We start from the raw sequence: 16,141 nt of genomic DNA, 5'->3' as shown, positions 1-16,141 counted from the left end.
GAAATAGGGCGGAGGAACCGGATGTAAAAGAGGGGAGAGAAGAAAACTTTCTTCTTCTACCATAAGGTAAAGGAGCTCTGAATCCTGGAGCCTTTGTTTCTCCAGGCACTAGAAACCCACTGCCTGTGAAATGGGTGTACATCTCGATATAAAGACAGGATTCTATTAATCAGTGTTCAAGCCATATCCATTCCTACCCCCCTCTAATTCCTAGCAGTGTCTTGCACACAGTGGGCACATTCCACCTATCTCAGAACTCCTGCAAAGTTGCAACTGGAAGCCAACTCCTGCAAGGTTGCAACTGGGTTGCAACTGGGCCAGATCCTGCAATAGTTCGCCCCCTTCTGGCCAGCTGGAGAAAGACCTAAATGGACTACATTTCCCGGCATGCCTTGAGAGAGAAAGAGAAAGAGAGAGACTCTTCCGGCTCCAGGGGAAGGAAATTGACAAACACGTGAGACTGGCGGCGGTTAGGAAGAGGTGCAGACGGAATTGGAACTTCTGGCTTCGGTGTGGTCATGTTTCTCCAGTATTACCTCAACGATCAGGGAGACCGGGTCTATACGCTGAAGGTGAGAAAAGAAAACAGGTTGGAAACGGTTATGGCGAGAAACATGGGTGGGGGAGCGGTTGAGACCAGCCACCGAATTGCCTAGGTGGGTGAGGGGAAGTAGAAAGCCCAGAAACCAGGAGTGATGGAGGCAGGAGTGTATGACTTGTTGATCTAACTGTCGCGTCTCCTGTCTTCCTATTAATCTTTTTTTTTTTTTTCGCGCAGCCTCCTCCCCATCCCAGCCTCTGTCTCCCTTATGACTCCAGGGATTGAGTTTTCCCACCACTCCTGTACTGAGCTTATGTTCTCTTTCTTCCTCGGGCAGAAGCTTGACCCTATGGGACAACAGACCTGCTCGGCTCATCCTGCTCGGTTCTCCCCAGATGACAAATACTCTCGACACCGAATCACCATCAAGAAACGCTTCAAGGTGCTCATGACCCAGCAACCGCGCCCTGTCCTCTGAGGGCCCCTTAAATTTCATGTCTCCTCTGCTACCCCTCAAGAGACTTTCTGAAACCAAGTTCTTCAGTGTGTGAGCCTAGAAGCCTTCTTATCATCCTTGCTCTTTGGAATCGGTTTCATCGTTGCCATTGTTCATGCTTGTGTGAAACAGTCATGGTAGCATACCTCTTAAGGGAACAAGTTTGAATCTTTCCATATTTTGAATCGCTGCCAGGTTATTAAATTGATTTGAAAGAGCTCTTGTTTTGTACGTTGTGGGAAGAAAGGAGGGAGATGAGAGGGAAGAGCACCTGAGGGGTACAACAAGTGGTACTTGGAAGAAAAACTTCAGTCACTGCAGGAGCGGTAGTGCGCGCGATGGGGTGTCGGGGAACGGGAAGAATGGTTGAGACTCTTCCACAACCGTCAGCATTCACTCAAAAGTACCCCTCTTGTCACTTAAGTCATTCCTTGCCCCTTGAAATAACGTTTTGACTCGGAGGAGTTGCTTGAAAAATAACAGCAGCTATATTGTAGAGGGGATGCTATGAATTGGAAGTCGGGAGACCAGGATTTTCCCCTCTGCGTGCCTTTGAGAAAGTCACTTGTTTAGTCTCACTTTTCTCATTTCTAAATTCTCTTCCAACTCTAAATTTGATAGAGTTCAGTGGTGGATCTTAATATAGCGACAGTGTGTTATAAATAGAACCGTTGTGAGTATGAATGCCTTTATTCATTAAATGAATAATATGCATCAATGAATGCATATTTACTGGCCCTCTGAAAATATTCCCAGGTTTTTCGTTTTCTCCATCAAGGAGTTGCCTTCTCACATACACCTAACTTTATTTTCTCCTTGGCAGGCAGCTACTTTGTGGAATTCTACATGGATCTTAATTTAGAAAATCGGGTATGAGAGATTCAAGCAGGGTTTTGCTGGTTTTTTAAGCTACTTTTGGGGTTAATTAAAAAAAAATGCAAGATTTCTTAGGACTTAAGCTGCTCTTATGGGGCAACCATAAATTTTTCAGCCAATTCATAGTAAAGGGATGATGAGGGAAAATGCTGTATTTAAGCTTTCAAGAAATGCTAGCTTGCTTCTTCTTGTCTTTGTCAAGTTAATCAACTCATTATTTCCCAATTTTCCCATTTGTGGCTTTTGACATTGGATTTGAATACTTAGTGCCCCTGATTTTAAAACTGCTTTATGGAGATTGTGTTCTAATTATACAATCGTTTTCTACTGCATCAAGATTCTAGACTCTAGAAGCAGATGTAACTTAAATCAGCATAAATTTGATTTATCATCACTGGTCCTGGAAAGGAATAATTATGTTTCTCTTGGACTGTGATGTCTGACGATCTCAGTAAAAAAGTTAGGGATAATTGTTGACTGCCGAGAAAAAGAAAATCTACTTGGGTCATAGTTAATAGAAGACAGATGATTGTTGAATCAATTACTTACTTATAGGAATGGTAAAATGAGATACTCGTTTCCTGTCGAGCAATTTTTAATTTCTTAGCCTGTTCACTTCCGGGGTCTTAGCATTGGATCTGAGGGACTTTAAAGTGTTACCCTATCCTGGGGTTTCTGGGTGTCAGGTCATGATCTGATTGTGATGATCGTGGAGCCCCTCAGGGGGCTCTGCGCTGATAGCTCAGAGCCTGCTTGGAATTTTCTCTCTCTCTCTCTGCCCAATTGCATGTGCGCTCTCTCTCCTCTCTCAAAATAAATAAAAACATTTGAAGTTTTAACATCCTGTTAAGGGGATAATGATGGAAGAAATGTTAATTCTGCAAATAACTAGAAAAAGGATCTGCTATGGAACCTTCTTAAGCACCAAAGTCAGTAAATGAATTCTACCAATGTTTTATAATACTGACTGTAATTTTGTTTTTATAAGTAACCCACTACCCACCCCCGCCCCCCAAAAGGATTACCATTGTTCCATGCTACCTGCTCTGTAAACTGAAATGAAAAGACTTTGACCTGGAAATATTCCTAATTGAAGCAGAGGAGAAAAGGCAGACTGGTTTGAATACCCAGGGCTTTTTCCTTAAGAGATTCTCTAGATATTATTATCTTCTGAGATGTGCTCAAAAACTGGAGAATTTTAAAAGTTATAGTCTATTGGTATTAGGTAGTATATATAAGTGAATGAAAATACAGTGTGGTATGAAACAAAATTGGATGTTGCAGAAATCCACCATTTCTTTATAAAGAGAAAGTCTATTGAGATTTGAATAACTTAGCAGGCCTGCCTGAGAAAGACATCCCTCAGGAAGTGAATTTCTTCCTCAGGAAAGCTGTGAACCTGAGTTAATAATCACAGGCTTTGAAGAGCAAGAATCAAGCTTGAAAGAATCAAGCTTTAAGGAGGTTTACATTTTAAATGGGAATTCTCATTTTGTTACCTGGATATTTTTTATTTTGTGGTTTTGTTTTATTTTTTTTATAACCTGGTTCATTTTAACCAGATTTTGGACTTTGTCATTTGCTAAAAAGGGATTTCCTGGCTCAGGTTTTCAGTATAGTTCTGACCTAGTGCTAAGAATGATGCTTAAACATTTACCCTGGGAGGTATAAGGACCCAGGCAAAGCCAGGGCACAGATTGTTAAATTTAAATGTTAAAGCTATAGGAAGTAACTTTAAAACAAAAGCATTGATAAGTCAAAACTTATTGAACACTCTATTCAGGTATTAAATAAACAGGCTAAGAAAAATATTCTGGTGGCAGTAGTAGGGAAAACACTGGGGTTGGAACAAAAAAGTATCTCTTGTTTTCCCCAGGTTTAAAATTAAAGACATTTTATATAGGGGTGCCTGGGTGGCTCAGTTGGTTAAGCATCTGACTCTTGATTTCTGCTCAGGAGATGATACCAGGTCTGTGGGATGGAGAACCGTGTTGCGCTCTGCGCTGAGTATAGAGCCTGCTTGGGATTCTCTCTCTCACTGTCTTGCTCTCTCGTGCTCTCTCTCAAATACATTTTAAAAAAAAATTATGAAGACATTTTATTTAATTGAGCTTTCCGTCTAACTAGAAAGCGAAAAATATCATTTCCGCTCACCTTTATTGAGGTATAATTGACCAAATTGTATACATTGTGTACACGATGGCATGAACTATGCATGTAGTAAAAGACATTTTAAGGATGGGGGGAAAATGTAGCACAAAATATATATAGATGTGAGGATACAGTGCTGTAAAAACACATCTCAAAAATTTGAGTAAGGGTCATACGTAGGTGTATGGTATGGGAGGTTTGTGATTTTTTTAAAGAAATTATGAACGGTATTTTCAGAGACGCTTTTATTAAAAAGAGATGGGTTTTCAGGTTCTGAGGGCAAACGGCATTGTCTGCTCCCCCTAACGCCTCCAGACCTGAGTTTGTGCAACACAGCAAGACTGAGAAGGAAAAGGATTTGTTTTCTCCCGTGTTCGTTGCTCAGGCCCCAACACGCAACTACAATTCCCATCGTCCTCCGGGCCTCCCACGTGTGGCCCCTCAGTCCCGCTGCGACTTCAGCAGCGCATGCGCGCAGCCCTTAACGTCGCCTCGCAGACTGCAGAGGCTGGGCGGGGCTCCTCGGCACTCGCGGGACGGTACCGCCCTCCGACCGCTCCCCCAGGCTTCTCTTCGGACCGTTAACCTCGAATGAGGAACGAGCGGAGAGGGAAGGGAGGGGCTGCGGCGGCGCTGGCACAGCCCGCCGGGCCCGGGGCCGGGGGCGGCGAGGTCACGTAACGGCTGCTCTGGCGTCTGCCCGGGGAGGGGGCGCCCTCCCCGGCAGCCGGAGCCCTCCTGCGCGCGGCTCCGAAACAGTTACCGGCTCGTAAACAACAGCTGCGCGCGCACCCGCATCAGCTGGCGCCGGGATTCAGCACCTGCGACCTCCTCTTCCCCTCATCCCCGCTGCCCCCTCCTGTTCAGCCCGGGCCAGCCTACGGGGCCGTCTCCTCTCTTGCTAGGACCCGAAGGAAGAACGGCGAGGGCCTGACCTGCGCCGCGGCCCTGGTCGGGGAGAAGGCGTCCTCCGGCAAAGGGGTGGCCCGTCCTGTCACACGCAGGAGAAACCCAGCGAGCAGACCGTGGGCTCGATGGACTAGCAACGACCTGCCACGACCCTGAGCTGCAGTCCGAGGGGTCTCGATCCGCTCGCTAGCCGCCCCCTCCCAGATCCGAGGGACCGTTCTGCCCGAAGAGCGGGCGGGCCACCCCCGCAGACCTCTTGGAGACGAGAATCCGCTCTGCCCCTGCATCCTCTGCTCACCCTTTTCTCCTCATTCTCCTGTATCCAGTAGTGTGGGGTATTTTTCTCGTTATGCATGCTCATCTCTCCCACCAGACCCAAGTGGATTATTGGCCTCAAAAACATCGGGTGACTCTCCACACACCTCCCAGCCAAACCTGTGGGGTATTCACCTGATACACAACAGGTGGCCGGGTGTACACCATTTCGCAATCTGATCTGTGCTGTATTCGCCTGATAAGGGTGGGCCTGCGCGCACTTTGCTCAACTAGAACCGTGGGACATTTACCAGATAAAAAAGACTTAACTACCTCGGCGGAAACCTGGGGGTCGAGGGGAGAAACGCTTCACCAGCTTCTCTTGAGACCATGGCGCTGGGGCCGCAGTGCTGGACCAGGGGAGATAGCTAGATAACTTTTTTTTTTCCCCCTGAAGAAAGGAAGTTACACGAGTTTGGCATCGTTTTGTCTTTTTTCCTCCTTAAATATTCAATGGTAGTGCACTTTCTGGGATAGTCTGTTTGAATTCTGAGAAGGAACTTTTTGTGGTGTAAATCAAGGTTATTGAAGGTTTTTTTAAGTTATCTTTTCTATTTTACAATCAAAAGTAGCTAGCGTAGGAGGAAGGATTTTGCGGGGGTTTCCTTTTTTCTTTGTTCTTATAAAGGAAAAGAGAAAGAATAATGCATCCTCCAGAAACCACCACCAAGATGGCTTCAGTTCGGTTCATGGTGACACCAACAAAGATCGATGACATTCCTGGTTTGTCAGATACCAGCCCGGACCTCAGCTCCCGGTCCAGTTCTCGAGTAAGATTTAGCTCACGGGAAAGTGTGCCGGAAACAAGCCGGAGTGAGCCCATGAGTGAGATGTCTGGAGCCACCACTTCACTGGCAACTGTTGCACTGGATCCGGCTAGTGACCGGACTTCTAACCCCCAGGATGTCACGGAGGGTAAGTAGAAACACAGATGACAGGATACTTTCATTACCGGCTTATTTATCTGGTTGTCTACTGGAAAATCACTTTTCCATTATACAGTAATCATCAGGAACCAAGGTACCTCTTTTTGAGATGCCTAAGGAACCCTTTGGAATAATGGTCAGCACGGCAGCAATAATTTGGCATGTGGGAAGGCATATGGAAAGAAGGAAAGCAAATTTATATTTCGACTTCTTCATTTTGCCTCCTTAGAATTGAAATGAGTGTTTTGGTTTAGGGCAAATATCAAAGAATTTAATAGTTTTTCAGCACAGAGAATCTTAAATGGTGAAATTCAGTGGAGAGCTTTGGGGTCAGAATATTACAGTTGGCTTTTAAGGCTAGTTACCAGGAGTAGTTATTGATCATATCTTAGTTACCGTTTTCGCACAAAGCTTTCAGATATTATGTCACCGAATTCTTTGTAAAAAATTATATCTTACAGAGACAGCAGTTCAAGAAGCTTAGCTTACTCAGGATGAGGCTGGTGGATCTATTGTCCTTGCTATCGAATGGAGAAATTGTAAAGAGGCTTTTAGGGCCTAATTCCCATATAATTTTGTAGAGAGGCTTTTAGGGTCTGATTTCTACATAATTTATTCACTTTGAACATTAGATGGAATGTGTTGAGTCTTTGTAGTCAGGAAATAGTAGTACACAAGCCACTTTCTGACTTACCTTGACCACTACAGACCTTAAGCTGCCTACACTGATTTGTGTTAGCTGGTTTGTAAGTTTTTACAGGATTTAGTGGGAAGAGGTGATGTAAAGAGAGAAAGGAGATGAGAGGTCATAACATTTTTCAGACTCTGAAGTACAAAAGTTTGAGAATTGCTGTACTGCTTTATATGTTTAGTTTTGTGCTAAATTATAACGTAGGTATGTCTAGTAATGAAAATTTCTCTTAAAACTCTTAAAGATTCTTAAAATGGTATTCTACCCAAATTTGAAAACCATAGCTTCAGCTACTGACTTGACATTTTCCGGTGTCAGGAAGTATTGTTCCTCTTAACCGAAAGGGTGCAGGAAACCAGAATGACTTTAGTTCCTTATTTGTGTTTGTTTTTCTGAATGTCTGGAAACAAGGTAGATTTGGTAAAGTTTGTAGTCTTAGAATTCACTTATCCTTGACTATTTTATGGAGGTATGGACTTAACTATTTTCAATTTCTTGACACACTTTATACCATGGAATGGAATAAAAAATAATTTATCATTTTCTATTCCTCCAAATTAGTTCTAAATTGTAGTTTTAGTCTGTATCCATCATACTATATTTAGGTTGTAAAAATACCAGATAAAGACTATAACAGTGTTAATTTTTTTAATGCTGTAATTGTTGTTAGGCAGTTTACAGCTAACTGCTATTAGTCTTGTACTTACATATTTTGGAATTGTATTTTTATTCTGTTTAAAAAGTGAACTTATTTCTGTAATGTGTTAGCCTTGTGGAACAGGATCCTTATCCAGGCTGTTCTTCCCTTATTTACAAGCATTATTTACAGTATGGAATGGTATCGTATTACACTACAGAGGTAAAACTGGGAACCTATCTAGGTGAAATCTATGTTGTTTAGATGGGTATAGAAGTTAAAGCTTGGCTCTTTGTCTAACATACTCCTTAATGTGTAAATATTATGATACCAAATGAAAGAAATTAACAGTCCAGCCATTAGATTGCAATTTCCACTATATTCTCAGGAAACTAGTTCTGTATTTTACTAATGACCTATTTTTTTCTCTGTCTTCTAAAAAATTATGACAACCAGAATCCTGTGATATATTTTCCCCACTATTAGAGGGACTGATCAAAAATACAATTATTTCATCTTTGGCTTCTTAATACGCGGATGCCCTTGTTAGACTTAGATATAGATCTTCACAGGATCCTGTTGTCAAGAAAATCAAGGACATACTAATCTACATTTGTCTCTGGGCTGGAATCAGTATTGGAAAACAACACTGCATTTTCCGCAAGTGATTCTGTCCTTAAGCTCATACTATACTTCAGAATTGTTTGCTATTTTAATATTTAGAATTCTGTGATTTTTTTGGCCTTTTATATATACATCGTTCTGTGGTTGTGACATTGGTATGATTATCTCTCTTTTCTCCACAATTCCCATGCCTCTCACATTTCTTCCATATATTAGCTTCCCACCTTAAATTTCTTTTCTCATCATACACTTTTTATTCACATTACATTGTACAACCAAGGGGGGTGGGGGTGAAACACGAAGTTTTATATTTCTGTCTGTGTTTTAAGTTTTTCTCCTGTCGGCCTTTTGAGTAGGTAATTCTTTCTGCTATCAAAGTATTTATAATTTTCCTTTCATTTTGTTAAGGTTCCATTAGAGTTTATAGGATTGTGCAGTTGGTAAATAAAAACAAGAATCTTAGACTGTACTTGCTTTTACATGAAGAATGCCTTAAAGATACAGAAGAAACTGTTGAGAGTGGATACCTCTGGTGGGTTATGAAAATAGGGTGGAAAATGGGAACTTTCCTTTACCTAAACAATTCAGAAGGGCATGTACAATTTTTTAGATTGAGGATGTATCACTTTAATAATAAAAATTTTAAGAGGCATAGCATGTTAGGGAACCTCAGATGACCAAGAATTGAATTCTGAAGAAGAACAAGAATTGAATTCTGGTCAAACTCTATTTTAAAAAATGGGAGGGGAGTGCACCTGAGTGGCTCAGTCGGTTAAGCGTCAGACTTTAGCTCAGGTCATGATCTCACGGTTCTTGGGTTCAAGTCCCGCGTCAGACTCTGCTGACAGCTCAGAGCCTGAAGCCTGCTTCAGATTCTGTGTCTCCTCCTTTCTGCCCCTTCCCCATTCATGATCTGTCTTTCTCTCTCCCTCAAAAATAAATAAGCATTAAAATAAAAATGGGGAAACTAAGGCTTACAGAGATGGTTATTTGTAGATCAGAGTGGGAAAGCCAAGACTGAAAAGTGCAGGCCTCCTGACTTCTATCCAGTGCTTATATCATTTTGTCTCTGTCATGATGAACATTATTTACATTTGCCTTGTAACTATTTTGTTATCTTAAACGATTGTTAAAATAATAATACCCAAAAAGAGCAAGGGACATATTTTTATATGTCTTACACAGGTTCTGATATATTTCACCCTTTTACAATTGAACAAGTGCTCCCTGAGGCTCTGCTATGTATAAGGCACTCCAGTAGGAATTATAGGAAATATACATATGAGACAGTCTCTGCCTTTGGAGAGCTTATAGTTTAGTGGTGAAAATGACCAGAACACTTTATCCATTTCTTCACCAAACATTTACTGAACACTTCTTAGGAGTCAGGCCCTGTCCTGGGTGTTAAGGATGCAGGAGGACCAAGAAAAAAAATCCCAATAACTGTTGTATGGAAAGTTATGATCTAACAGAGAAAACAAACAAATGTTCCTATAAATTATAATGCTGTGTGATAAATACAAAAATGAAGATACAGCAAAACACCAAAAAAAGAAAAATACAGCAAATTTTAGAATAATACAATAGAAAAATTTAGCAAAGGAAAATGATGAACTGAGATAAAAATGGAGACATTTAGAGACTGGAGGTCCTGATGGAGTAAAGTTGTAGTGAAAGATGTAGAAGGATTAAAGACTGTGTTCAGAGAGTTGAATGTTGGAGTTAATTGTTTCAGAGGTGGGGCAGGTCCAGTGTTAAGATGATCTAATATGCAGCCTTGGGAGTGGGTTTTTGAAATGGAGTAAAACTAAAATCCATTAAGTCAAGGAGCTCTAAATATACCAATTCCAAGGGTGACTGTCAACAAGTTTTTATTGGGGGTCATTAGGTGGTAGAGATGCAAAAGTAATTTAGATAAGTCCCTCCTTCAAAGAGTCACCTTCTGTCTGAAACTTTCTCTGATTTACCCCCACCACCAGATAAAATAGATAAGTTCTTTATGTCCCTGTATCCCTTATGCAGACTGTTACTATAATACCTATTTCACTTAATTTTGTTGATTTTGTATGTTATCTTTCTCACCTAGGCAGCAAAGTTCTTGGGACAGGAACACAAAGTTGTATTTGTATCATCAGCACCTAGTATAGTGTGTCATGCCACATATAATTTGCACTCAATAAAATACATATTGAGTTGAAGATCTTCTAAGCCAAAAAAAAAGATCTAGAAATAGGGACGCCTGGGTGGCCCAGTCAATTAAGCGTCCAACTCTTGGTTTCAGCTCAGGTTATGATCTCGTGGGTTTGAGTCCCACATTGGGCTCTGCACTGGCAGAGCCTACTTGGCATTCTCTTTCTCTCCCTCTCTTTCTGCCCCTCCCCCACTTGTGCTGTCTGTATCTCTCAAAATAAATAAATAAACTTAAAAAAAAGGATAGAAATATAAACAAAAATTAAAAACATAGTATGGTAAAGGCAAATGAAATGTACCCACTAGAGCAGTGATGCTTCATCTGGTTGCATATTGGAATGATCTAGAGATCTTTTTAGAAAATACTTCTGCCCCTTTCCCAGGGATTCTGATTTAATTGCATCAGTAGTTTTTAAAAGCTTTTCAGATGATTCTAATGTAAAGCCCGCATTGAAGACCATAGCCCGGAAGAGAAGCGTGATTAATGCTGTGCATTTGAGAAGAACTTTCCCACCTGATTAGGACTTCACTGTGAGCAGATAGGCACAGTAGGCCTTTCCTTAAATGTCAGGAGGTCTTATAGAGTAGAATATTTATCTGCCCATGGAGCCATTACACTACACACTTACGTTTAGTGTATTCAGCTGATCTAGGGTTAAATCAGAATAATGATTGACTAAGCAACTTGGAGAACTAGCTAGTTGTTTTTTTTTCCCCCATAAGAACATACTTCAAAGTACCAAGTACTTTTCTGTACTTTTCCAAAAAACTTGTAAGTTTTTGCCCCAAACCAAAATAAGTGAATTACATTGTATTGCCAATCAATGACTATTACCCTTATTTTAAATATATTTTTCATATTATACTTGGCCTTTGAAAAACCCAGGGGTTAGGGGTACCAACCCTCATGCAATAGAAAATTTGAATGTAACTTTTGACTCCACCAGACTTTAACTGCTAATAGCCTACTGTTGACCAGAAGAAGCCTTACCAATAATATAAACAGTCAGTTAACCTTTTTGTACATATTATAGACTGTCTTCTTACAATCAAGTAAGCTAGAGAAAATAAAATGTTATTAAGAAAATCATAAGGGATAGAAAATGTGTTTACTATTCTGTATTATTTATAGAAAAAAATCCAAGTGTAAGTGGACACATGCAGTTCAAACCTGTGTTGTTCAAGGGTCAAGTGTATGTGGTTCTTGAATATTGTTCATTTTACTTTGGCACTCTGTGAGCTATAACATTGTAGAAGGTAGTAAGATGGATAGTTTCATAAAAATACATGGATTTGGTACCTTCTTAGCTCATCTGATATCATCCTCTGATATATATATATATATATATATATATATATATATATATATATATGTATTTTTTAAGGGTTTCCAGTATTCTCTGAAACATTTTGAACATTTTGGTCACAGACCACATCTGTTTTGGTCCACTTTTCCATACTCTACAGCCAGTGATTAAACTTTATAATATACTACTCTACACCACAGGAAGCAATCAGCCAAATCCAGAATACGGGAAATTTTACTGAATAACCAGATTCTTCAAAAAATAAATGGCATGGGGTGGAGGATGAGTGATGGGAAGAGAGGGAAAGCTGTTACAGACAAAAAGCAGACCAACCAGATGCAAGGTGTGGGCTTTATTTGGATCCTAATGTAAACAAGAGTAAAAGATACCTTTGGGGTAATCAGGGAAATGTGACAATGTACTTGGTATTAAATGATTTTAATGAATTATTGTGAATTTTCTTAGGTATATTTAAGACATTGTGGTAAAGTCCTTGTCTGTAAAGATACATATTGAAGTATCTACAAGTGAAATGAAATGTACTCCACCACCCAGGCCCCCCCCCCCAAAAAGTTGAGAATATTGGCAAATGTTTATATTTTGAATTGGAGTAAAAGGTGCATGGGGATTCATTTTACTGTTTTCTCTGCTTTTGTGTATATTTGAAAATATCTATAATAAAAACTTTCAAAAGGTTGAACTGTGTGTAAGAAAGCTGCTTTGATAGAAAGGACTTTCTTTTAGAGTCTGTCCTAGCATACTCTGTGTTTTGACTCAGCAGTTGGTAAAGTGATGCTTCAACTTCGTGTCTTTTATTTTTGGTAATATCTTCTATGTCCTCACTAATTCTTTTCTACCAAAGGCCTTATTCTTTGCCTGTCAGTGGCATATTTCTTGCTTCCAGATTCTCATAAACCTTGCTTTGATATTATCTCTACTGGAATGGAAAAGAAGGAAGAGGACACTCCTGGGCACCTTTAAAAGTTATACTTCCCATTTCAAGACTGTTAGAATAAGAGTAATGTTTCTAATGCTGACATTTAAGATAATTTTTAATGACCTATGCGGATGATGTCTTGCTATGAACTTTTGGATTGTAGCTGCCTCTCTTTTTGTCCCCTCTGCCTGCACTCTGAAATAGTAAGACCTTTGTGCAAATTCTTTTTTTTTTAACTTTGTTTATTTATTTTGAGAGAGAGCAAGAGAGAGAGAGCAAATGTGGGGGACAGGCAGACAAGAAAGGGAAAAGAGAATCCCAATCAGGCTTCGTGCTGTCAGTGTGGAGTCCAACACAGGGCTCAAACTCACAAACCATGAGATCATGACCTGAGCTGAAATCAAGAGTCAGACACTTAACTGACTGAGCCACTCAAGCGCCCCAACCTTTATGTAAATTGTAAAAAAGACAGCCCTTCCAGGCTTCACTAGAGAAGGACAAACTGGATTTCAACCCCCAACCCCTGCCCTTTTGGTGTGACACAGTCTGCACAGCAGCTGCACCTGGTGGGTTTGCTGAATCAGAATAATGCAAATTATATGTGTTTGAGTTCTTGGCGAGGTCTCTTGTTGTTGTTGTTGTTTTCTTTTTCTTTTTTGTAAAGAAAGGTGAAAGATTTATGTGATATGAAGAGAAACCAGAGTATGGTGATGGGGTTCTTAGCAGCACATATGAAACTTTGGAGGGGTATATTGTAGGAATTATGAAAGCATTTTATTTTGTGAATGTATAAAACAATGTGTTATTTTAATGAAGTTTTGTAAGTAAATAGGGAAATGAGAAGATTTTCCTCATTACAATCCTGTGATTAGTGCTTTGGTGTATTGTGTAGAACCCCAGCAATTATAAATGAAGGTGTGAGCACAAAACTGCAGAACATACAGCACACACACAAGCAGACACACAAGGCACCTTGCTTTAAATGCAGAAGTTCCATAGTTGATGAATAATAAATATTATTACCATATTTGCTCAGTTCTAAGGCGTACACTTGTCATCTTTTTAACATTTCTGACATTTAGGTGCATTTTACTTTTGAAGAATTTTAAGCTACTGTTAAATCATTGGTGGAACTTACAGTTAACAAAATTTCAGAATCAAGTCACTATTGTGAATAAATCAATCTGAAATGAAAGGCTGTTCACAATCTGAAATTTTGAAGTTACCTTTGGATGTCTACTGAAAAAATGTGAGGGCTGAAGCTTTTTTTTAGTCTTAAAATGGAAGTTTTTGTAGTTGAAAAGCCAGAGATAGAAAACAAAAAGTGTGTATAAGTAATTAAGAGATAGGAGGTGTGTTTGTGTTTGGGTTTTAATCCTAACTTTAGTTGTTGTATTTTTGTTTGTTTGTTTGTTTGTGTTTTTCACTTTAAAATTTCCTGTTCTTTTAGAACTGTGTTTCAGTCTCCAGTTTCTCTACTGAATTAGTCAGTGGCATCTTTGGCTTTGCATTTTTATTACTGCATTGCTCAGCCTTATACTTTTCTAATGGTCTTGAGAAATCCATGCAAGATATTCAATTGGTAGCCAGCCTCTGTTTATTTTTATGTTATTTCTTTTTTTATTTTAGAGAGACCATGTGCAAATGGGGCAGAGGGACAGAGGGAGAAAGAGAGAATCTCAAGTAGACTCCGACCTCAGCACAGTGCCCGATGCAGGGCTCGAACCCATGACCCTGGGATCATGACCCAAGCTGAAATCAAGAGTCGGACCCTCAATTAACTGGGCCACCCAAGCACCACAGCATTCCTCTTTTTACAGTCAGAACCATTTGGTTAATAGTTTTAATTTTTGGCCAAGTGGCACCTGAATTTCTTCATTTTCTCCATTTCACCAGACAAATCTACTTTTACTTAGGGGTAAAACTATTCCGTTTTTATACAGCTAGTTTAAAAACAAGAAAACAGTAAGTTTAAAAACTCGTATATATTGGGGCACCTGGGTGGCTTAGTCAGTTTGAGTGTCCAACTCTTGATTTCTGCTCAGGTCATGATCTCACAGTTTGGGAGTTTGAGCCCTGCATCGATCGACCTCTGCACTGGCAGTGCAGAGCCTGCTTGAGATTCAGTCTCTCTCTCTCTCTAAATTATTTAAAAATAAATAAACTTAAAAAACTTTTTTTTTTTAATTTTTTTTTTTCAACGTTTATTTATTTTTGGGACAGAGAGAGACAGAGCATGAACGGGGGAGGGGCAGAGAGAGAGGGAGATACAGAATCGGAAACAGGCTCCAGGCTCTGAGCCATCAGCCTAGAGCCTGACGCGGGGCTCGAACTCACGGACCGCGAGATCGTGACCTGGCTGAAGTCGGACGCTTAACCGACTGCGCCACCCAGGCGCCCCAAACTTAAAAAACTTTTTAAAACTCTTGTATAAATATGTACATTATCACTTTGAGGAGCTATGAGAAATTGAACCAAACTGAAATTTATCTTATTTGAGAGCATTTGCATTTAACATCCAAGCTTTTATATATATATATATCCAGAAAGAATACTTACTTTCACAACTGGCTAGTTTACATCCTAAATTATTAAAAAAAAATTTTTTTTATTTAAAAAATTTTTTAGGGACTCCCAGGTGGTTCAGTTGGTTCAGTATCAGACTCTTGATTTCAGCTCAGGTCATGATCTCACAGTTCATGAGATCAAGCCCTGCATCAGACCCTGCTTGGCATTCTCGCTCTCCCTTGTTCTCTGCCTATCCCCCACTTGCTTGTGCACACTCTCACACTCTCTCAAAATAAACATTTTTTTAAAATAAAAAATTTGTTTCTTAGTTTTGCAGTGTACTCATTTCCAATGGAATTCTAAGAATTATTAGGAAATAGAAAACATTCTTCCCTATTAAATGAAAAATCATGTTTTGATATTTTTCATTTAAAATAAAGTCATTTTCTTCAGAGCTATGATGGGATTTCTCATCCAGGAGAAAATTGAAACTGATAAGGTTAAGTAACCTGCCCAAGGTCATACAAGTAATAAATTGAAGATTAGTAACTTAAACCCAGGTGTGTGTGATTTTAGTATCAGTATCCCTGTTATTACACTTCCTCTACTAACATTAGTTGGCTGTATTGAAGCATTTAGTAAGCAGCAAAGGTAGAGTAGAAGAAGTATAAAAGAAATAGAATTTTTATGTTCAGTGTACATTTTTGCAGTTTTTTTGTCTGGATTGGGGGCATGAAAGGAAATAGGGGTTTTTGTTTTTTCAAAAGAAGGTAGTAAAATGACATGTTTCCTGAGTAATTTTAAGGTTCTGTGTTCCTAAAAGGAAATCTGGCCTAAAAGTATGTATTTTTTTTTTAAGATTTTATTTTTAAGTAATCTCTACACCCAACGTGGGGCTCAAACCTACAGCCCTGAGATCAAGAGTCACATGTTCTACCACCTGAGCCAGCCAGGTGCCCTTATTTCAGTGTCTTTTAAATAAATGGCTTGCAAATACCCAGGGCAATTTGGTAGTGCTGAATTATACAGTTAT

At 39.8% G+C, this 16,141-nt stretch overlaps 2 protein-coding genes across 4 annotated transcripts in view; both read left to right on the top strand.

The window, feature by feature from the left end:
* The first annotated feature begins 453 nt into the window (after nt 1-453).
* On the top strand, nt 454-1,252 carry NOP10 (NOP10 ribonucleoprotein). The gene is made up of 2 exons (XM_047074524.1): nt 454-572; nt 879-1,252. The coding sequence occupies exons 1-2, from the start codon at nt 519-521 to the stop codon at nt 1,017-1,019; spliced, it is 195 nt and encodes a 64-aa protein (XP_046930480.1). The 5' UTR covers nt 454-518; the 3' UTR covers nt 1,020-1,252.
* A 3,408-nt stretch (nt 1,253-4,660) lies between these two features.
* SLC12A6 (solute carrier family 12 member 6) overlaps nt 4,661-16,141 on the top strand; it is an 86,256-nt gene continuing 74,775 nt past the window's right edge. Inside the window, exon 1 of one of the 3 annotated variants that reach the window (XM_047075367.1) lies at nt 4,661-6,203. In XM_047075367.1, coding sequence (XP_046931323.1) covers nt 5,933-6,203 — 271 coding nt within the window. In that variant the 5' untranslated portion in view covers nt 4,661-5,932. The remainder of the gene's footprint in view (nt 6,204-16,141) is intronic. The other 2 variants (XM_047075366.1, XM_047075365.1) reach the window with 2 other exon arrangements.

The sequence above is a fragment of the Lynx rufus genome, unplaced genomic scaffold, assembly GCF_022079265.1.
Source record: "Lynx rufus isolate CCGP_SWC_20201006 ecotype Redwood Valley unplaced genomic scaffold, mLynRuf1.p SCAF_13, whole genome shotgun sequence".
Lineage (NCBI taxonomy): Eukaryota > Metazoa > Chordata > Mammalia > Carnivora > Felidae > Lynx > Lynx rufus.
This window is presented reverse-complemented; position numbering and strand designations above follow the sequence as displayed.